The 20,917-nt window shown below is 54.6% G+C and overlaps 3 protein-coding genes across 6 annotated transcripts; 1 reads left to right on the plus strand and 2 right to left on the minus strand.

Annotated features, from left to right (window-relative positions):
* Positions 1-51: 51 nt before the first annotated feature.
* On the minus strand, positions 52-14,087 carry phf21b (PHD finger protein 21B). Of its 3 annotated transcripts, none has more exons than XM_086021817.1 (15): positions 13,942-14,087; positions 13,051-13,147; positions 7,953-7,997; positions 5,685-5,993; positions 4,517-4,600; positions 4,102-4,407; positions 3,814-3,936; positions 3,687-3,738; positions 3,505-3,581; positions 3,365-3,419; positions 2,579-2,601; positions 1,872-2,030; positions 1,730-1,796; positions 1,489-1,592; positions 52-1,426 (listed from the first exon to the last, which is right to left on the minus strand). In XM_086021817.1, exons 2-15 carry the CDS (start codon positions 13,075-13,077, stop codon positions 1,235-1,237), a joined length of 1,623 nt encoding a protein of 540 aa, XP_085877943.1. In that variant the 5' UTR covers positions 13,078-13,147; positions 13,942-14,087; the 3' UTR covers positions 52-1,234. The 3 variants fall into 3 exon arrangements, with proteins under 3 accessions (XP_085877943.1, XP_085877942.1, XP_085877941.1); XM_086021816.1 differs by lacking the exon at positions 13,942-14,087 and adding an exon at positions 13,372-13,529; XM_086021815.1 differs by lacking the exon at positions 13,942-14,087 and adding an exon at positions 10,504-11,457 and having other exon boundaries at positions 13,051-13,118.
* Positions 13,617-16,565, plus strand: nup50 (nucleoporin 50). Its single transcript, XM_086021821.1, has 8 exons — positions 13,617-13,937; positions 14,286-14,359; positions 14,439-14,522; positions 14,597-14,795; positions 14,981-15,391; positions 15,730-15,826; positions 15,901-16,019; positions 16,097-16,565. Exons 2-8 carry the CDS (start codon positions 14,291-14,293, stop codon positions 16,294-16,296), a joined length of 1,179 nt encoding a protein of 392 aa, XP_085877947.1. The 5' UTR covers positions 13,617-13,937; positions 14,286-14,290; the 3' UTR covers positions 16,297-16,565.
* A 1-nt stretch (position 16,566) lies between these two features.
* kiaa0930 lies at positions 16,567-19,821 on the minus strand. 2 transcript variants are annotated; one of them, XM_086021819.1, is made up of 10 exons: positions 19,533-19,821; positions 18,977-19,125; positions 18,666-18,770; positions 18,522-18,599; positions 18,354-18,455; positions 18,097-18,237; positions 17,830-17,931; positions 17,472-17,631; positions 17,239-17,394; positions 16,567-17,161 (listed from the first exon to the last, which is right to left on the minus strand). In XM_086021819.1, the coding sequence occupies exons 1-10, from the start codon at positions 19,657-19,659 to the stop codon at positions 17,121-17,123; spliced, it is 1,161 nt and encodes a 386-aa protein (XP_085877945.1). In that variant the 5' UTR covers positions 19,660-19,821; the 3' UTR covers positions 16,567-17,120. The 2 variants fall into 2 exon arrangements, with proteins under 2 accessions (XP_085877945.1, XP_085877944.1); XM_086021818.1 differs by having other exon boundaries at positions 17,830-18,012; positions 19,533-19,820.
* Between the last annotated feature and the right edge of the window lie 1,096 nt (positions 19,822-20,917).

Consider the following 20,917-nt stretch of genomic DNA (forward strand, 5'->3'; position numbering starts at 1 on the left):
GAGTTGTCCACAAGGTGTCAGCATTTGACAAGATGACAAAGCGGCGGCGTGTTTTGTAGTTGAAATGTTTATTAAGGAATTGCGGTTTTTTTTTTTCTCTTGTTTTCGTAAGAAGTCAGTAGAAAAAGTGAACTACTACGTTGGCATATTGAAGACAAAAGACTTCATCTACTGGCTAGTGGCAAGTTCCCGCGGCGCGCACGCACACACTCAAGCAACCCACCAGACAAACAAACTATTGTTTCTGCTGCTCCATAAAAGAATAAAAAAAAGGTTTGTTGACGCCAAGAGTTCTTTGTTCAAAAGGTGTGCTCTAATAAAATAGTTGAAATCTGTTGGACGGCGACACAGTTTCTTCCGGACCAGATCGCGCGCGTGTTGGAGGGACGATATGTGTGTGTGGGGAGGGGGGCCGGGGGGGGGGGGGGGCCGGGGGGAAACGCGGCCGGTGCGGCGGGCAGGCTGGCCGGGCCAACGTGGGCGGCCGCCATGATGAAGGCGGTTTTTGCGTGGCGGCAGGAAGACGAGCGAGCGCTCAAGTTGGGCGGCCTGGCTGCGGCTCGCCGAAAAAGAAAAACACAACAGCAAAAAGGAGGCGCACGACAGCACAAATTCCACTCAAACAAAAAGTGATGACATGAAAGACTTTTTGGCAAATTTGTCACGTGAACGCACATCCGTCCCTTCCCTTTTCACCGGCCGATGGCAGTGCGTTTGTGGGGACGCAGACCAACAACAGACTGGCGGCCACGGAGAGTCACGGCAGACCGGGCGGGCCTAAGCGCAACCCTAAGACGGGGGGGGGGCGGGGTCTCTCCACGCAAAGACGGACGAACGGCGGAAGGACACGCACGCAAAGTGCCGACTGGCGGCAGGACGCACGGCACGGAGACAGACGAGAGGGCGGCCGGCGGCGGGCGTTTCGCCGCACGCCACAAATACTGCTTCCTTGCTCGACTTTGCTCGCCAATACTTTGTCGTCGTCGCCGCCGCCGACTTCAAACACTTCCTGAATCGTTTTGGCAAAAGAAAAAAACTGCTGCTGCTGCCGTGGCAACCACAACACGCTTAAGGCCCACAAACAAGAAAGAAAAACTAATCTCGTAAGCACTGGAGGTCTCGGGACAACCGAATTTCTCGACAGCTGGCCGCGGTGAGGTGGGCGGGGGGGAGGCGGGCGGTCGGTGGGGGGCGGGGGGCGGGGGGCGGGGGGGGGGGGTGTTGTCGGGCGGGTTCAGTTGCTGTCCAGCGAGGTCCGCAGGGGTGAAGCCGAGGGCCCGCTCTCCATCCAGGACGGCGACGGCGAGGAGGCGGGGCCGGTCGTCACGGCAACCCGGATGAGCCTGATGAGCGCTTTGAGTCGCTCCAGCGCCGCCAGCGTGTCCCGCTGCCGCGCCGCCAGACGATCTCGCCGATCCAGGCAGCGCTGAGGGGAGCACGGACGGCGCGTCAGCACGTCGCTACGTTTGCGCGCGTCGCTCGGCTTACTTGGAGCGTCTTGTTGAGCTGCTGGTCTTCGTCCTCCAGGTGGGCGCACTCCTCCTTCAGCTCCACGTTCCGCCGCAGCAGGCGCCGCTTCTCCTCCTGCCGCACTGCCACAAGCACAACAGTTGTTCCAAGGGCGACTTGCGGCCTTCAGTCGCACCTTCCCCGTTGTGTTGATTTGGCTCGCGTAATATGGCACCCGCTCGGGTGGGGAGGTGTTGGGGGCGTGTTGCTTTGGACCCACCTGTCTTGTGCGTGACGTAAGACTGCACAAAGTTGCGAGGCCACGACACGTTCTCCTTGTTCAGCACCTGCACGGCCAAGAAGGCGGACGCACGGGTGAGACGGTCAGCCGACCGCAACGTGGGCCGCGGTGGCCGGCTCACCTTCTTGTGGCACTTGGGGCAGTACCAGGGTCCCCCGGGCGGGCTCTGGAGCGGCGGCTGCAGGCAGTGGGCGTGGAAGGCCCGCGGACAGCCGTGGCACGGCTGCAGCTCGCCGTCCTGGCGGCACACGGCGCAGCGCTCGTCCTGCTCCGCCTCATCCTGCGCCCACACGTCACAAACGCGCTCAGACGCGCTCACGCGTCCCACTCCACTTTGGTGGCCCACTAAAGCACCTCAAGTGGGGCTACCTTATGGGGTTGGTTTTTTTTTTTTTCGATCAAGTGGAGGAGAAGAGTGTCCCGCCCAGCACGTCTGACTAACAGAGGCCAGTAGAGGGCGCTGCGGCATCACTTGAGATTTGAGATCAGCACCACATCAAATTGAGCTGGTCATCCGCTGGAAAATGTCAACCCAACTACTCCTACTCTTGAAAGAAAAAGCGACCCACCCCCATTAAAAAAAAAAAAAAAAAAGAAATGCAATCCCCACTTAGTAGAGTTTTTCTCCCTTTGCTTGACGAAAACGACACCATTCAAAACAAGTTCGGCTGTTCGGTAGCATTAACTTGTGTGTTAACTAACATGTGGCGGCGCCTCGCAGTCCAAGTGGAAGCGGCGAATGGCGGGCGAGCGGCACGAGAGAGAGAGAGAGAGAGAGAGAGAGAGAGAGAGAGAGAGAGAGAGGCGGCGTCAGGTCACGTGACCTACCTTCCAGCAGAAGTCCTCAGAGTCTAGCATGTGGACGGAAGCAGAGCACAGGTTAGGCGCAGCACGCAAGCGCGGGTTAAAAGCCAGCACACGCGTCTTCAAAGCCAGGCAAGCAAGCAAAGCGGGCGGGCGGTCGGCAGCTCACGAGACGCATTGACAGCCCACTTTGAGTTAGCGATGCCCCCGGCACATTTGCCCCCCCCAGGTTCATCGGATCGGCACAAGCGGACTTCTCAACATCATCATCATTATTATTATTATTAGTGGGTCAAGGCTGAAGAGAACTTTTTTGCGCAACTAAAATGTGCCTATTTGACATCCGATTGTCGCCGTAAAATTCAAAAGCACACTCAACTCGGCATGTTAAAGTGCAAGTGGAAAGAATGCAAACGTTTCATTTCTCTACTTCTTCCAACCATTCAGCTTTTGGAGGATATCAATGGAAGTAAATTCCACTTTTGTCACCTTCCGCATTTTCCAAAGACAAAACGTCCAACAGAAAGCATCCATTTGACAATATTGGCCAAATGCTTCCACATTGCGCAACTGAGTCAAAGCATTTCAACGTCAAATTGTTCACATCATATGGGGGCTTTTTCGACGTGGGCGAATTCCCCCAACCGCACATTTTCCAACAACGACAAAAATCCGACAGAAATCAATGAAAACCGTTTGCCATCTTCAAAGCATCCCAACTTGAAACCACTCCGACCAACGACGGCAGCTCTTCAGCATTGACGCACACCTTTCGAGCGCCACGTTAGCTTAGCGCGGCGCGAGCGTTACCTCGTGCCGACAGGAAGAGCGAGCTGTTCAGGTAATGCGACGCCAGACGTTTGCGCTGTGGACAAACAAAAGCCGCAGCTGAGTGGCGTCTCGGCAAGACCGTGTCGTCGGCGGCGACGCGCCGCCAAACGCAAAAGTACCTCGGGTTCAAAGAGGCCGCTGTAGGCGGGGTTGGCCGTGCTTCGCCTTTTCCTCTCCTGCCTCTTCAGCTGGATTTCTACAAAAACACAAACCAAGATGGCAAAGCGCACGTGACACACAGAAACACAGCAGTGGATCGGTAGGAGGAGGCGGCGAGTGTGCGTGTGCGCTGACGTGCCACCTTCAAGGTGCTCGTTGGTGACAAGTCCAAGCGCGACCATGAAGGAAATTTTCTGCAAGAGAGACGAGAGTGTGAGTGGCAACACGACAGGATCGCCGAGCACTTCCTGTGAAAAAAGCCCCCCCACCTCGGGGTCCTCGTCGATCTTGTGGGAGGGGCGGCAGGCAGGGGTGGGCGGGGGCTCTTGCGATGGGAGGGGGAGCGACCCCCCCTCGCTGCCGTTGGGCGCTTGAGGCTGGATAATGATCACCTGCGCACACACACACACACAGGTTGCATCATGCTAATCGTGTGACCGTGAGAGGAAAGACATCATGAGCGTGTGAGAGCAAGACGATGCCTGTGTAAGTGCGTACGAGTTGAAGAAAAGTGCGCGCAACAAGACGTATGAGCGCGAGTGTGTGCGACGTCTGACCTTGACGGCCTCGCTGACGCCGGCGGCCACTCCGTTGGCGTTGGCGGGCGAGGCGGCGATGATGGCGTAGGCCACCCCGGCGCCGCCCGCGCCGTGCTGGGCGGGGCCGGCGCAGTCCAGCGGCGCGGGGGCGGCGCCGCCGTCGTAAGGCTGCCGGCGGGGGCCCAGGGTGCAGTTGGGGGTGGGCAGCGTGGGGCCCGGGCCCGGGTGGGTGAGCGCCGAGGCGGTGTGCGGCCGCGGAGGCTGGGGGGGGTCCTGGCACGGACTGTGGGGGAGGCTGTCGGGAATCAGCGTCTTTGGCCTGACCTGAACGCCGGCGGGCACACAACAAATTCATCGCCGATTAAGTGCGAGCCATTGCGTGTTTATTTCCATCGCATGCGGCTTTGGTAACATGTCGCTGACGAGCGAGCACCTGAGGTAGCACGCTGGCGGCTTGACCGGCCAGTCGGTGCAGCGAGCTGACTTGAGGCACCTTGATGGGAAGCGAGCCCAGCATCTGTCGGACACCAAACCGTCATCGTCGTCATCGTCATCATCAGCAAAGTGGCGTCAGCGACACACATGCGCGCACGCACACACACACACACAGAGTGGTCAATTCAAGCGTCTTGCGCGCGTGCTGCACCTCCCGCCGCGGCCGGCCTGACTTCCTGCAACAAAGCTGCCGCTCTGTGATTGGCTGACAGTCGGCAAACAAACGAGCTCACTTTGACAATCCGCCGCCCGCCCCTCCCCCCCGCCTTCTTCTTCTGTGGTTCGGTCATGTTGTACTGCAGAGCCGTGCGCCGGGGATGGGGGGGGGGGGACAGAAAAGGGGGGCCTAGGCCAGTTCCCATGGCAACCGCACTGAGGGGGAATTCTTGCAGTACAAGAGCTTTTATTTTCCTAATTGTGCTGCTTTCCTCCAAAGTCGAGCACCTTGGGGAGGTGACAAAGGGCGTCCTTCGCTCTCTCCCCGTCATGACTGCGTGTGCGGGTACGAGACACTACGCCCGCTGCTCCTGCAGAGGTCGCTGAATGCGCAAGCTGATTGGAGCAATGCGGTCGCGGCGTGCGCGCGGAGAAGAAGAAGGTGAAAAGAGAACTAATCGGCAGCCGTTTTTGTTCCTCCACTCGGCTGCGCTGACCCCCCGGCCGGCAGGACTGAGCAGTTTCCATGGCAACAGTGCTCCTCAGCACTCATTCAATCATTCTCTCATGCGTTCACCCAATCAATCTCGCGCAGTGGAAAACCTGAAGAAACTTCCAGGCGGCCACATGAATCCAAACGCCGCCCCGTGCGGCTTGGCTGGGAATGTCGGCCATCTTGGTCCAAACGACAACATGTCCACTCACGCGGCAGCGGTTGGGTGGTACATGTTAGCCCGCTAGGGATGGCGCGATACGATAATTATCACAATATTGCGGGGAGGCTGGCTCACGATATTGTGAAAAAAAAAGAGTTTTTATAAAAATCTTTTTCAAAACGACAATACTCTGTTTTTTCACATAACAGAATTCACAAAGAATCTATATTAAGCGATATATTAAGCGTGTTCCACGTCGGGTGTCGAACGGCGGGTGCACGGGGACGTGGTTACCTGCGTGGGAGGAAGGTCCGGGGCCCACCTGGCGCCCGGCGGGTGACCCCCGACCCCGAGCGCCAGCCTGCAGCCCGTCTGCAGGTTGACGGGCGTCGTCTGCGGCTCCGAGCCGGGCGGCGTCTGCCCGTTGAGGTGCGCCGTGGTCACCGCGGCGACGGGCGCCGTCTGCCCGTTGAGGTGCGCCGCGGTCACCGCGGCGACGGGCGCCTTGGCCGGCACCACCGAGATGGCGATGGCCTGGCTGGGGGGCTTGATGAGGGACAGCGGCTTGCCGGCGCCCACCGGGCAACTCCGCACCGCCAGCTTCTGCGCGCACCCAAACACACACAGGCAGTTGTTAACGGGAGGTTTTTCTCTCTGCCCTCATCATTGAAATTGATTATTTATCATTACTATTCCCTTTTTTCCCCCTCTCACTATATACACATAGTGAGAGGCAGAAAAAAAAAATTCTTCTATTGGATGGCAAAAGGTCCAATCAGCCGGTGCATGCAACTGTTGCCATTCATCCTAGAGAACAAGCTGCAGCTTGCCGCAAAGAAATCAGATTTGTCCTCAATCAACGGTGTGACTTCATTGAGGCAAGATCATTATTTGACCATTGATACTTCGGGCCGTCACTCGCAGAGCGCTTTTCGAGCTTGGCTACTCAAAGTGCTTGACACTGCGACCTCACGCAGCTCCTGATGACCGCTGGTCACCCGTGACCTTGGCTCAACAAAGGTCGCTCTCCGAGCGCCTAAATAAGGGATCAAAAAGCATGCGAGTAGTGTCCAGGGTAACCGTTAGCCCGAGGCATGGTTGCGCTGGCTAGCATTAGCACTAATTGGCTATTATAAGCCAGAGTGTACGCTGCTGCGCCTCATTCATAAATGAGAGAAAGGGTTGCGTGTGCCTATGAACCAGCGGGACACAGACGATTTCGACAGTTTTCAAAAGCCGTTGCAGCCCGAGAGTGGATGCGTGTGTGCGTGCGTGCAACTCGCACAGTAACGTCTGTCAACAAACGCGCGTGGAAATGTTTTTTTTTTTTTTTTTTTTTTAAATCACCGTGTCCCTTTTATTCGTCAAACCGAAAGCGTGATTATCGTGACAGGCCCGCTTGCATACTACACGATATGAGCGCAAAACACGCGCACACAAGATGGTGTGAACAAAAGTCCCCATGGCCATCACCCACCCCCACTTGATTGATACGAGCGTTGTCATGGAAACAAGACAATGCGAGTTTCCAACGTAAATGCCGTGTGGCCCAAACAAGCCAAGTGCTAAGTGTTAGCATGTTGCTAACATGCAAAAAGTGAGGAGAGGCCTCCACCCCCCCCCCCAACAAAAAACAACGACGACAACTCATCCGCCATTCAGCGTTCGTGTGAGTGAAGGCAGTCACGGTTGTTTTGTCAAAGACGTGAGGACCAATCAGTGGAAAGAATGCCTCTGTCACTTTTTCAGGACATCTGATCAACTTTTGAGTTATTCCCAAAAATCACATTTGCAATTTTAAGATGCGTTTTTGGGTGGGATTATGTTACATCAACGTTGTGATCTTGTTGTTTGTAATGACGACACATCAAAAAGGCGCCTCTTCTGAGTGTGACGTGTCATCGCCAGGCTCAAAGGTCAAAGTGGATGAGGTCGGAAGGTCGACGCTCGACAATTTCCGCGCTCAAAGTCAACATTTGGATGCCTTCTCTTTGGGAGGGGGCCCACAAAGGGGAGCGAGTGGGGAAGGGGGCCCTCGGAGGCCAGCAGATGGACTTCCACAAACAATAGAAGCCGACAGATGCAACCACAATCCACACGCACACAGCGTGTGCGTGTGTGTGCGTGCACGCGAGACTGCAGCCAATGAGCCATGACATCAATTCAAGTCTCAAGTCTTCGCCAATTGCCAAGTTTTCTTCAAGCGCGCTCCTCGTCATCATTGCCTTGTATTCAAAGTTCCTGTGGCCCCGGGGACAAAGGATCTGGCCCCACCCCCTTCCTCGACTACTAGTGGGGAGGAGGGGGGGGGGGGCACCGGCGTGATGATGCTGAAATGTTGGAGCGTCAGGTGCCTTCATATCTCAAGGCACAACTGTACTTGTTGCAAAGCTTATTTAGGATCAAGAGAAATGAAGCAAATCCCACATCCCAAACGGCATTTTTGTGGAAACAAAGTCAACAATGAGGATGACGGAGACGACAATAAACAATTGCACATGCAACATACGAGGTGTGGGAGGCGCCCGTGCAACATACGAGGTGTGGGAGGCGCCCGCCTACCTGTCCGTTCGCAAGTTCATTCAGGCCTTTGCACAGCGTGGGATTCTGCGAAACAAACAAACAATCATTAGCATCATCAGGCTAACTAACATCCACGACGGTTGGTCAGACTTCAACTTCCGGTTCAACTTACTGAAGTCGTTCCAGGGAAGTGAAAAATACCTCACAGAAGTGAATTGGCAGCGGTACCTCGTGGACTCAAGTACTGCTAACTTGTTTTTAATCAAGATGCTGCTTTAATAAAAGAAAAAAATTAAATGGCGAATACTGTGTGCTAAATACACAAAATGAACTCCATCTTGATAGACTACGCGATGTTTACATCGATGGCCGCGTGTCCCACAGCTGATCTGATTAACAAGGCGCCGCAAGTAAACGGCCGATCGGAATAGATCACGTCACGTGTAAACAGGTGATCGGCGAGCTTCATTTGGAATGATTTTTTTTTTTTCTTTTCTTTTCAAAAACTCCCCGTGTAAACCGGCTAATGACATGGCTGTGCTGCCACGGCACCAAGTAGTCGCGCCGGCTATTTTTTAATTCATCCACACACACAAACAACAGTCAGGTTGTTCATTTGATCTCTGCAATATTGTAGGTAGTGAAATCGGGCGTTTCATTGGAAAGGGAGAAAAAGAATGGCTCTCTATGTGGACCATACGTACTTGCCGAGAAGCACCCACAACAAAAATCATTCAAGATATGTCATGTTCGGAGTGGTTGAATGTACCGAATGAAGTCGTCTTCTTGTTCAAAAGGGAGAACATGTGGACAGTTCGTGCATATATAAGGCATCAAAACACTTGAGGATGCTGGAGGGGGTCTTCTAGAGTTTAGGTTATCTGTTCCTACAAACAAAAGTGTGACAGGCGGAAGAAGAAGGGCAAACATGTCTGTCACATGAAGATGGCAAACATTTCGAGGAGCAAACGTGCGAAGCAAAGGTGATATTTTGGTTGCTAAAGCAGAAGACGTAAAAAAAAAAAAAACAAGCCTGCATGTCTGTGCAGTGCTGAGTGGGCTTTCTGTGGCTGCCACCCCTCCCCCTTCCTCTGCCCCCTCCGCAACCCAAAACAGCATCAAAGCAATCAAAATGGTAATGTTCGCCATGAATGGGGCCCATCCCCCCACCTCCTCCTCTGCGAAACTCTGCAGACTTTTTGCTCTCCGTGCTGGAAAGGGGGGGCAAGCACCCCTTCCGTCACAAAATGGACGCTTCCACTACGAAAGTGAGGCCAGAGAAAGAGAGAGAGAGAGAGAAAAGCACGTCTCCTCCTCTCAGTGGCAGCTCAACTTGAAGAAACATCATTCCACGGCAAAAGTGGATCGATTCAATCGGGCGTCTCGAATAAAACAATATCGACCCTCTCTTTTGCGAGTCCCACTCCGCACAAACAGCGAAAACACACAAGTTGTGTGCGCCGCTCTTGGCACGGCGCCCTCCGGAGGGGCGGTGCGGGCGGAGCCGGCGGCGGGGCGGCGGGCGGGCGGGGGGAGCTGGCCGCGGTGCTGAACTCGCACACCGCTCACATCTGCTCACTCGTCCCGGCCGGCACCCAGCAAACACTCCCGCTCCCCGCGGACGAGGACGAGGAGAACCTGGACGAGAACCAGTGGGCCGTCCGTCGGGCCGCCATCAAGAGTGAAAGCGAGTGAAAGCGTCGTCGTGGGCCAATCACAAAGCGGCGCTGGCGTCACGTGAGCCAGAAGCAATCATACCAGCGGACTAAGTGTAAACTCGCAACAAAATGGGGGACGAAAGAGACGTCAAAAGGCAAAGTGGCCTGGCCGCCGTTCACGTCAAGTTCGCCCCCGAAAAGTCCTCCCGACAGTGTTTGGAGTTAGCCGGGCGGCTAGTGAGTTAGCTCGCCGCCCGGACACCACAAACGCGTCGACAAGCTCAAAATGGACGCTAATAATTGTCAGCAAGTTTGAGAGCACAAGGCACACCAAACACGAGCAGCATTTGACATGAACAGCACAACAAACTTGGCGTGACTTCACGCGAACGTTGTAAACCTTTTAGCAGCCAAGCTAAGCGGCGCTAGCACCAGTCCAAAACATTTTCCGGAGAAATAAAGTTTGTCTCGCTCTCACACACACGCACATGCACGCATCGCTGGCCTGTTGGATGTTTGTGAGGTGTGCGGGGTGCGGGGGGTGGTGGGGGGCACAGAAAAGAAAAGAAAACGGCGTCTTCAGTTCCGGCCTGTGCTTGTTCATGTTCACACAAGTAGTTGCGAGAAAAAGTGTCTCAAGTTGTTGTTGTGCGCCAGACGAACAAAGCGGCCATGGATGTTTCCTGTCCCTCATAAATATTCAGCTCGCGTCCGAGCACAGCGCCGCATTAGCCGGGCTTCTTCTTCGTGCTCGTCGGCCGCAAACAAACGCCGGGCGAGCGAGACGAAGCCAGGCCGAACAGCGGCAAGTGTTGGCCGAAGTGAGCAAGCGGCCGACGGGGGCGACATTGCCTTTCACCTCCTGCACGTCCTCCACCAGAATGAAGATCACCAACACGGCGGCGGCGGCGGCGGCGGCTGCTGCTGCTTACCTGATGACATTGGATTTCCACTTGGAGCGCCTCTTGCAGGCCTTGTACTTCCATGTTCCGTCCACAAAAGCACTTTGCTGCCACTTTCGACGCGAGCGACGCCAACTTTAGAGCCAATTTTCCAGCGACAATAACAAGCCAAAGAACAACTAGTCGGCTCCAAGTGCAAGTTGTCGCTTCTTCTTTGGCAGCCCGGGACTCATCACCGACTTTCCGCCCGTCTCCAAAAGTGCTCGGAAGCCGCCTCAAAGGCGTCGAGCGCCGGATGGCTGCTCTCCGGGGACGGCCGAGTGAGCGGTACTCCGACGAGGGGGGGCGCCGCGCCTTCTTCACACTAATTTAAGTTGAAAAGTGGGGACTAGATTGTGTCCGAGTCCGCGGCTTGATTTCACTTTGCCTGGGGAAAAGTTGTGCTTCGGCTGTCAATGGTGATTCTACAGTACCCGGATGGAGTACACGGGAGCGGCCCCGCCCCTACCCAAGAAATGCGCATGCGCACTCGCTGCGGGAAAGACTTGGCTTGATACTGTTTTTTTTTGTTTTGGGGGGGTTTTTGTACTTGGGAGCGACAACTGTCGGCCCGTTTATTTTATTTTATTTTTATTTATTTATTAATTAATTTTTTCAACAATTTTTAATTAACAACTTGGACATAACTTCACACAGAGGACAAATAAAATAAAAATAGACAGCAAAAAAACAAATAGGAAAACACAAAAAATGCCAGGGGTCCTAAATAAAAACTAAAACATATTGAAAATATTAAAATGGGAACACAATTCCACAGTTTTAACAACTTTCTTATTTTTACAACCAGATATAGAAGGTAAATATATCTCCATCTCTTTCAACCGCCCGCAAAAGTTGGGTTTTAATCACGGCTTGATACTGCTTTCCAGTGGCCAACTAAGACGTACGCGTCATCATCCTCATCACATTGTTCACTTTCTTCCCCTAAACAAACATTAAAGGTTTACGCCAACTTGTCAAATTGTATATATGCGAGTGAAAACAGTTTTCTTACTAGTGAATGCAATTTGTTGAAGTTTTGTTACTGGCGAAAGTCGTTGTAAAAGAATAGTTCCTACTGAAAATAGTTGTACTGTCAGGAGTGGTAATAAAAATATACAAGTGAAAGTAGACTTGCTAAAAGTAAATGGTTATGACCTAAAATAGTTTTGGTAGTATTGAAAATGCGCAATGAAAAGGCGAAACAGTCCGCAACTATGGCCGCAAGGCATTGTGGGATATGTTTCTATTTTAGCACAAAGGTCAAAACCCTCTATAGTTACTAGTGCAGGGAGTTTGAAGTATATCGTGACTAGTAAAAGTCGTAGTATTGTTCCAAGAGACTCAAGTTGATTTGTTATTCATTCTGGAGTGATGTCATGCAAACCCCTCACCCATCCCACCCCCCATGTGGTGCTGACCCCCTCGCCAACTCAGCTTAGGCTCGCCCCCTGGCCCAAGGGCCGGGCTGCGATTGGTCAGAGGACGCATAAGGGAGGCCTGACCCAATCAGGAGTTGAGCATGTGACAGGACGGCTGCAGAGGCCAATGAGAGAGGCGGACGGATGTTTGATTGCCGGACGTGTTGACATTGTTCTTCTTTTCGATGCCGATTCAAAATGAGAGTGATCCATTTGTTTTTATTTATGAAAAGTGATTAGTTCAAGGAGGAACAAAGGGAAAGTAGAACCACGGACAGCGACAACGTGATCATGACGATGACCATCTTCAGGTCCATCATCATGGATGCAAACTAGATGTTCAACTTGTTGTGTGGGGACCAAAACTAGTCTGTCCTTCGCTCCTTTCATCTCTTGCTTGCTCCCTCACTGCCTCACTCCCTTGCATCCTTCCGTCCGTGGCCTGCTCACGCACCCCTCCCCCACCCGGCCCAGGATGCTGCTTTGCATTTCACGGCTGAGTAGCGAAAGACGACAAGCTGCTGCCGACCGCCCTGGAAGCTTTTCGTGTGGCTTCGTGTTTGCCTTTCACCTTCTTGTGCTCACGCTCATCCACTTGCTAACATAACAACAACAACAACGTGCTAATGGGTTCCCCGAACAGTAAAACGAGTAACCCTGACGAGTAGGGCAAAAGATGACACACGCAGACACAAACAGATACGTTGGGTCTGCTGCGCACGCACACAAACGGAGGTGAACATGTTGAGTCAAACGCACAAAGAGCAGGCCCTCAACTCGACTTTATAGTCACTGTGGTCGCAGTTGTTTCACGCTTCCTAATAAGCGGTCATTCTAAACCTTGAAGCTGAGCCATGATTGGTCGTTGTCTGAGCAACTGCGATGTCATTTTCAGTGGACAGCAAGTGACAAAATGGCCACCCCGTGAGATGGCTAAAAAAATAAAAACGGTGAATTTTACTGCTTCGCTCATATTCCACAAATGCAACATTCAACAGAATGTTAGACTAGTGGGCCGAACATTTTTGGGTTGATTTCCCCTTTCAAACAAAGTTCACAATTGCTTCGGGAAGCCTCGCGATTGTTGCAAAGCACCACATGACTCTCCTCAACTTACTTCAACATAGTTCCTTGGCACCAGCATGCTACAAGACGGCGCCGAAGCATGACATGAAGCTCCTCAATTCCCCTTCCATTGTTCAATCGGCACCCAGCTGGAAGCACAGCAATAATTTCATGTCACACATGGCTTTGCTCGGCTTGAGAACAAAAACAGCAAATAGAGGAGAAATCGTCATGATCAATTAAACAACAGCTACTTTTACACATGTGGAGCTGCCATCCCAAATGAGTTCCTGTAGTCTGAAAGGGGCTATTGATGTTTTTTAAAGAGTTGAACTTTGTCTAAAGTTTGTGGGTGGTGAAAAACAATTCTTACGCCGCCATTTCCGCAGGTCCACTTTGTCAAGTTGCCGCCTTTGCTACTTTTGAGCCCAAAGCCCAAATCCAGCCGCAACCAATTTGGCATTCATGTAACAAAAGGCAACGGAAAGCCTCGAGGAACAGATCCGAGCACTTCCTGTCTAGTTTCACACCATCTGATCGGTGTCGCCACCAGCTGGACACCACGAAGAATTGCGCATCAAGTCTGCCGGTTCTGTCAACGGGCTACACGAGTTCCTCGTATGACGTCATTTTTCATTAGCGCCTCAACATGAACGCCCAGTTTTCTTTTTGAAGTCCCACAGCAGCGAGGCGAGCGAAGAAACTCCAAGTCCCACAGTGTCCGAGGAGCGCGCATGCGTACAAACGCGCCCGGGCGGCAAACTCATGCGGATGTGTTGCTACGTGAAATGGCGGCTTGAGAGTAGCTCGTTCAAATCGCTGCCGTGCTTCTTGTGATGCCGCTTGGCGTCAAGTGTGGACTGTGAACGCTCGCCCGGCCGGACCTCTTTTTCCTTCACGCGTACACTTTGGACTTGAGCCGCCCACAAAACACGCAAGGTACCTGGAAATCCCTCCGACTGGGGACGAGTTAGCAGTCCGATGCTAACGTTAGCTCCCGAGCGGGCTTGCTTGAACAGCTTTCGGCCAAGTGTGGCGAGCATGTAGACGCGACACCGCCCTCCAAAGTTGACCTCTTGTCGTCACGACTGCACGCAACAGAACACGTGTGTGTGTGTGTGTGTGTGTGTGTGTGTGTGTGTGTGTGTGTGTGTGTGTGTGTGTGTAGATATGTGTGTGTGTGTGTGTGTGTGTGTGTGTGTGTGTGTGAAGCACGGCACGTGAACCTGTTTGCAGCTGCCCTCGACTAACGAGCCGAGTGTGTGTGTGTGTGTGTGTGTGGCACAGGTGCGATGGCGAAGCGGATCGCAGACAAAGAGCTGACGGACCGGAACTGGGACCAGGAGGACGAGGGCGAGGAGGTGACGTCACATTTCCCCCCTCAAGGCTTTGCATCGGCATCAACGTGCGCTCAGCTCTCATGAACGTTTGTCTCCCTAGGCCGGAACGTTCTCTGTGGCCACGGAAGATGTGATGAAAAACCGCGCCATCAAGAAGGCCAAGCGGCGGAACGTTGCCGCCGAGGTAAGATGGGTGACGACGACGACGTCGCCGTCGCCGTCATTACCAACATCAGCATCTTGTTGTGTTGAATTAAGGGTGAGGATGGCGGGGCCTTCAAAGGCTTCAAAGGTTTCTCGATGAGCGCTTCGTCCACGCCGCCGCCGCCCTTCTCCAGCTTGGGCAATGGCGGCGGCTTCCTGGGCCCGAGCGCTCTGACGAACGGGAGCGGTGGCGGCGGCCTGGCGCTGTCCTTCACCACCAAGTCGTCGCCGTCTACGGCCGTGAGCACGCCTGGTGAGTCATCGTCAGCACGTCGCCGGGTCATTGCGGTGCCACATCTGCATTTCAAGTGAACTGTGACATCACTTCCTGTCAAGTCAGACACGGCTTCTTCTCAAGAGGGACGTCCCCTCTTGTTAAGAGTCAACGCGGCGTCTGCATTCGAATGTGCCACTTAGCTTCTCGATGTCGTCGCTCAGGGCTGACGTTCAACGGCTCCGCCTCCTCCGCCAGCAAGGAGTACAACCGCCAGCTGACGGCGCTCAACTGTTCCGTCCGCGACTGGATCAGCAAACACGTGGACGACAACCCGCTGTGCGACCTGCAGCCCATCTTTCGCGACTACGAGCGCCACCTGGCCACCGTCGAGCGGCAATACGGCGCGGCGGCGGCGGCGGCCACAGAAGACAAGAAAGCCTCGCTTCCCGCCTCCTCCTCCTCGGCCGCCTTTTCTTTCAAGGGCAAGACGGACGAGTCGCCCGCCGCCACGTTCAACTTTGGTCAGAAGGTGGACAGCTCGGTCCTGAAGATGGCCGCCGCCACGCCCACGTTTTCCTTGTTTGGAAGCACCTCGCAAGCCTTCGCCAAGGCGGACCACGCCGCGCCTTCAGGTACGCCGACAGGAAACGGGAAGTAGGCCATTGGCGGGGGATAGGGACTCCATGAAAAGTGAACAGTTGCAGATCTATGCCACAAGATGGCAGCAAAGCACTACATGACTCCTCAACTGACTTCCACTTAGGTCGGTGGTGGCTAAAAAAAAATCGATTCATCGACGCGCTGCAATATTATTCATTCTGGATCAAATCATGAATCGTCATCAACGCATTTGAATTCCCGTGAGGTTCTTAGCGATAGCCAAAGCACTGTATTGACGGAAAGGGTTCTATTTTGCCCGAGTAATTCTGCCCAAGGTTTGCTGACACGTCATTGCTTGTGCTTTGCGTAGAGGAGAAGGCGAGCGGCGGCGGCGGCGACGACGTGTACGAGCCGCCCAGGCCCGACGTCAGAGAGATCAAAGAGGACGACGCCTTCTACTCCAAGAAGTACGCGCGCACCGGTGGCGGCGCCACGCGCTTGAGCCGCGCTAAGCTAACGGCGAGCGCTGTGCCTTTGGCAGGTGTAAACTCTTCTACAGGAAGGACGACGAGTACAAAGAGAAAGGCGTCGGCACGCTGCACCTCAAACACACGGCGGAGGGCAAAACGCAGATGATCGTCAGGGCCGACACCAACCTGGGTAAGTGCGGGCGGGCGTGCATGCGGGCGGGCGGCAACACTCGCCCGGTGGGCAAGCTGACGCTTGCCGCCCCGCAGGAAACATCCTCCTCAACATCCTGCTGTCGGCCGACATCAAGTGCTCGCGGGTGGGCAAGAACAACGTGGTGGTGATGTGCGTGCCCAACCCGCCCGTCGACAACAAGAACCCGGGCACCCCCGTCCCCCTCCTCATCCGCGTCAAGACCACAGACGACGCCGACCAGCTGCACAACACCCTGGAGGAGAGAAAGGCCTGAAGGCGCACGCACACACAAACACACACAACTCTCTTGGGTTTCGGCAGACGTTGAGCTGCGACATTCCCTCCGGCTTTTATTCCACCTTTCACTTTTCCTCTTTTTATTTTCCTGCTGAGCTGAACCACGCAAAGGGACTTTTTTTTTTTTTTTTTTTACCCCGCTCTCTCCAACATGGACTCTTTTTTTTTTTTTGTGTTGGTTTTTTTTTTCCAAGTGTCCTTGGCAGAGCCCCCCAGACACCTGTCGGGAATAAATGGAAACAAGGAGTTTGTGTATCTGGTTTAATTTGTCAACAAGCTCGGTGTTAAGAAAGTTTTTGTGGTGTCGCGTGACAGACGCGAAGGACGCCCAAGTGTAGCAAAACATTGAAAGCACCGCTCGTGTGATGCGTGAATCATGTTTGTGTCCAAAGTTGAAAAGTCCCAAGGGGGGCTGGCGGGAGGCGTCTCCTTCCCTTTTCTCGCTTCTGCTGGGTGGCCATGTTGGAACTTCCTGGCAAGTGGTGTCACTTCCACTGAGTCAGAATACTTGCCGTCAACAGTGGCTCACTTTGGACAAGGCGCCGATCTCGACTCGTGTGACATCGCAGCAGATCCCAAAAGTCACATGACTTCCTGTCGGAGTTTTTGCTGAGGTGTGGTGGTGGAGATGAGTGGGAGGAGGCACTTGTTGGACGGCTGGCTGTTGTCATCATCATCGGTCTGGGCGTGGAGCTCGCGCGTGGCCCCGGGAGGGGGGGGGGGGGGGGCACCTTTGCGCTCTCGGTGGCCTGATGCAGGGAGGCACTTGCTAGCGAGGCGCCGCTGCCGCCGCCGCCGCCGCTACGTCATCAGGATGGGCTTCTGACGCACCTCCAAGATGTCTGACGCACACATCCAAAAACAATGGCGCGGTTGGCGCCGGCAACTCGGATTGAGCAAAAGACAGACCGAGGCTCACCGGCGGTGATGCGGTGCAGCGGCAGCGTGACGTAGGTGAGGTGGGAGAAGAGCAGAAAGTAGTCGTCGGCGCGGTTCAGCTTGAGCCACGAGCCCACCAGCGAGCGCCCCGTCCCCGACAGCGAGCGCGAGCGCAGGTTGCCGCCGCTGTGGAGCTCTGACATCCGACACTCACACTCTGACATTTGACCTCGCCAAAACACCGCCGACAACTTTGCGCCGCCCGGCCCTCACCTTCGTCGTCGTCCTCCCGGAAGAATTCCTCGCTGTCGTTGGCCGAGTGCGATTTCTTCATTTCGGCCATCTTGTGCCGCGGGACCTTGCGCCGCAGCGACGGCGAGAAGAACGACGGCCGGTTCCTCTCGGGGGTCGGCGGCGTGCTGAACGACGTCACCTGCCAAAGCACGCGGCGAGGGGCGATCAATCGCGTGCGGGAAGCCACATCCAAACGCGCGCAGGCAACGGCAACCACGCCAAGGAAATGGCGGCCAAAAACGCTGAAGGTAAAAATGCTCCGAAAGTCGTTTGCTCAAAATCAGACATGCTACGTCCTTGTGACAGGCGAACACGCAGGAAGCGGCGGTGGGCTCACCCTGTCGTGCGCGGGCGCGCGGTCGTCCTGCTGGTGCTGGGCATCGGCTCCGTCGGGCACCCTGCTGACGGCCATCTCGGCGTGACCTTTGCCCTGCGGGCCCTTCATGCGCACAAACTCCATGTTGTTGAACTTGTAGAAGCCGAACGACATCCGCTGCGCCATCTTGGCCGCCACGCTCACCTGCGCCCCGAGCGGTCGTCACGTTAGCTCCGCGTGAGGTTAGCGGACGCCGGCCGGCGGGCGGTCGGGCGGCGGTGGTCTCACCCGGTTGTCGTAGACCTTCCTGAGCGCCTCGTAGCGAATGGAACCCTGGAAGATGACGCCCTGGAAGGTGTTGGACTTGTCACTGGCCACCAGCTCCACGCACACCATCTCGCCCTCGCCCACACTCATGTCCTGGAACACCTGCGGCGGGGCTCGCCCGGCAGGCGCGCAACTCAGCGGCAAAGCTGACATCTCGCCCGACAGTGACGGAAGGGCGGGTGGCCAGGCGGCGGCGCGCAAAGACGGAGCGTTGTTACCTCGTCAAAGTTGTCAATCATGAAGAAGATATTTGGGTAGCTGATCTTTGACTCCTCCCCTTTGCTGTCCATGGCGTGCTTGCTGGGCGACGCAAACACTTCCTGCGCGCCACAACATGTGGAATGAGCGCACCATGCTAAGGCTAAGGCTAACGCTTAAGGCCTCACCTGGCATTTCTTCTTGTGCACGTGGATGTCACCGGCGTCCGAGCGCGTGCACACGGCGCACGTCACCACGTAGTCAAGCTGAAAGACACGCGTGCGTCACGATGCGCCACGATGCGCTTGTGCGTGCGTGTGCGCGCGCGCGACCTTCTGCAGGACGAGGTTGAGGTAGACGCTCTCCTCCCAGTCGATGTCGGGGTCTCCGAGGCCCGGAAGCTTCTTGGAGTCTCGCCGGTACACTTCCACCTCCACCTGCGACCCTCACCCAAAAAGAAGAAAACACGGACGGTGACATCACGGCCATCGTCGCCGTCCGACAAAATCCAAAGGCGCCGCGTGATGATGTCACAACATGGCCTCCCGTCAGCGAGCCTGCTGAAAACTCTCATTTCCTCATTGCGGCAGCTCACCGACAAAACAAGGAAGGAGGCCAGGTGCATTGTGGGAAAGGCGCTCACCTTCTTGCCCTCGCCGTCCTCCGCGTCCACGTACGCCAACTTCCTGCGCACGTAGAACAGCATGTCGTCCTGCCGCGGGGCGCACTTCTCCATGAAGTACGTGGAGAACATCCACGTCCAGAACACGATGCGGTCGTCCTTCACGCAACCTGCGCGCATGCGCACGCGCGCTTGAGTCACTTCTGTTCGCTCCATGGAGGCAAAGGACAAGCGAGCGCACACACACATTAGCGGATGCGCTACCTAATTCGACGCTCTCTCTCTCACGCACACACGCTTCACTCATTGTGCAGACACAAAACGTGCGTGCGTGCATGCATGCACACGCGTCTAATTGTGTTCATGAGTCGCTTCACATGCAAGTGCGAGTTTCGTCGCTCAGCTGAATACGTCACACGGGTCGGGTGCCTCCTGCCTGGTGACGTCATGGCGTTTCGACCTGTTGCTCGGTCACGTGACCGCAGGACACCGTCGGGCGAATTTTACAGAGACACGTGACCCGGAGTGACGTCCCAGCAAAGTGCTTGACATGACGTAAAGAAAGCGCGAGTCTGACCCAGTCCGCTGATCTCCTGGCGGGCGTTGAGTCGGTTGCGTTCGTCGGCGATGGCCTTCAGCATCTGACGCAGGGACGCGTCCAGTTCGGCGGCGGTGACGTCACTCGAGCCCGCTAGCGACGCCATGTCCCACTTCCGCGCCAAGGGACCATGACAGGACGGCACGGCACGGCACGGCTCGGGCTGGGCTCGGGTTCGGGTTGGGGTTGGGGTTGGGGCTGGGGCTGGGCTCGGTCCCGCGGACGAGCTCCGTTGTGTGCCTCAGCCGGACCCGCCCCTCCAACTTCCGGTAACAGGAACCCCTTAAAGGGACACGAGCGACTTAGTCCTCGTGACGGGGACAAACTACAAACTTCACCTCACTTCTTGCTGATTCGATTGTTCTTTCAAGCAACCAATCAATCAGCAGCGGACGAAATGAAAGTTGAAAGAGCATTTCTTTTGCGGACGTACTATTGATGCTCAGTCACGTGCTCCGCCTAACTTCCGGGGACGGCATCTTCCTTTGGTTTTTATTTCCAATGGCCCGGTTCTTTGTTAGCATCTCATCTCATGTCTTGTTGTCCTGTATATGCAAAAACAAAAAGCAGCTCAGTAAGCCAATGGTTTGAAACTGCTGTATTTTTGGCACCTTTCACCAATGAAATATTTCAGAATGCCATTTTATGCTGATATTTTGTGTGTTGTACTCATTTTAGGATATTTTTGTATTGTACGTCCGCCTTGTGGCAGTCATTTCCATTTTTCTGTCGCAACTGAAATGTTGATAAAAAGTGACCCGTCCTCAATTGAACACGTAAAACACTAAATATTATATATATTATAAAAATATTGTAATATTTGTCACTGGCCACCAGCTGCACCCCCCCGCCCCCCTCCCAAACACACGCTTCGAATGCTAGCCTACTGTAAGCATGCAGGCCTTTTTCTTCTTTCCCCAAGTCAGCCCTTCAACGGGATAACATACTTGTCCACTTTTTGCTTGACATTTTGGGCTTTCAAACGTCGTCTCAGATTTGCCACAATGGAACGAGATTTCTCCAGGAAAATGTTCACGTAAACGAGCTGGTGGGATTGTTTTGTTGCGTGATCCAGTTTGACCAAACCTTCCTGACTTGCTGAACAAGGGCCGGTCGGTTCCAAACAGTTTGGGCCCGAGGTCGGACTTCCTGGCCGTTTGATTCAATCAGACTATCTGCCTGGATAAGAGAAAACAAGGTTACGTTACAGAGAGCAAAGTACGCGTTGTCGTCAACAGCTGCTGTTCTGCCGCTTACATCCCGACACGTATGAAAACGCGCCTTGGCCACCGTGAGGAAGGTGTGCCGAGCGTGATTAGGTCACCGTCTCTTCCCAAGTTGACATTTGAAGTCTTGGCAACAAA

This window comes from Filicampus tigris, chromosome 22 (assembly GCF_054856515.1).
Source record: "Filicampus tigris isolate MCC_2025a chromosome 22, RoL_Ftig_1.0, whole genome shotgun sequence".
NCBI lineage: Eukaryota > Metazoa > Chordata > Actinopteri > Syngnathiformes > Syngnathidae > Filicampus > Filicampus tigris.

Excerpts from the sequence above, each read along its gene's own strand:
- phf21b (XM_086021815.1), bottom strand. The coding sequence starts at position 10,557 with ATGGAAGTACAAGGCCTGCAAGAGGCGCTCCAAGTGGAAATCCAATGT. Across the intron at positions 3,582-3,686 it reads CACCAACGAGCACCTTGAAG|AAATCCAGCTGAAGAGGCAG; the intron begins GTGGCACGTCAG and ends GTGTTTTTGTAG. Across the intron at positions 1,797-1,871 it reads GCCCCAAGTGCCACAAGAAG|GTGCTGAACAAGGAGAACGT; the intron begins GTGAGCCGGCCA and ends TTGGCCGTGCAG.
- nup50 (XM_086021821.1), top strand. The coding sequence starts at position 14,291 with ATGGCGAAGCGGATCGCAGACAAAGAGCTGACGGACCGGAACTGGGAC. Across the intron at positions 14,523-14,596 it reads GGCGGAACGTTGCCGCCGAG|GGTGAGGATGGCGGGGCCTT; the intron begins GTAAGATGGGTG and ends TGTTGAATTAAG. Across the intron at positions 15,827-15,900 it reads GACGCCTTCTACTCCAAGAA|GTGTAAACTCTTCTACAGGA; the intron begins GTACGCGCGCAC and ends TGCCTTTGGCAG.
- kiaa0930 (XM_086021818.1), bottom strand. The coding sequence starts at position 19,659 with ATGGCGTCGCTAGCGGGCTCGAGTGACGTCACCGCCGCCGAACTGGAC. Across the intron at positions 19,126-19,532 it reads CCAGGAGATCAGCGGACTGG|GTTGCGTGAAGGACGACCGC; the intron begins GTCAGACTCGCG and ends GCATGCGCGCAG. Across the intron at positions 18,456-18,521 it reads TGCACAAGAAGAAATGCCAG|GAAGTGTTTGCGTCGCCCAG; the intron begins GTGAGGCCTTAA and ends TGTGGCGCGCAG.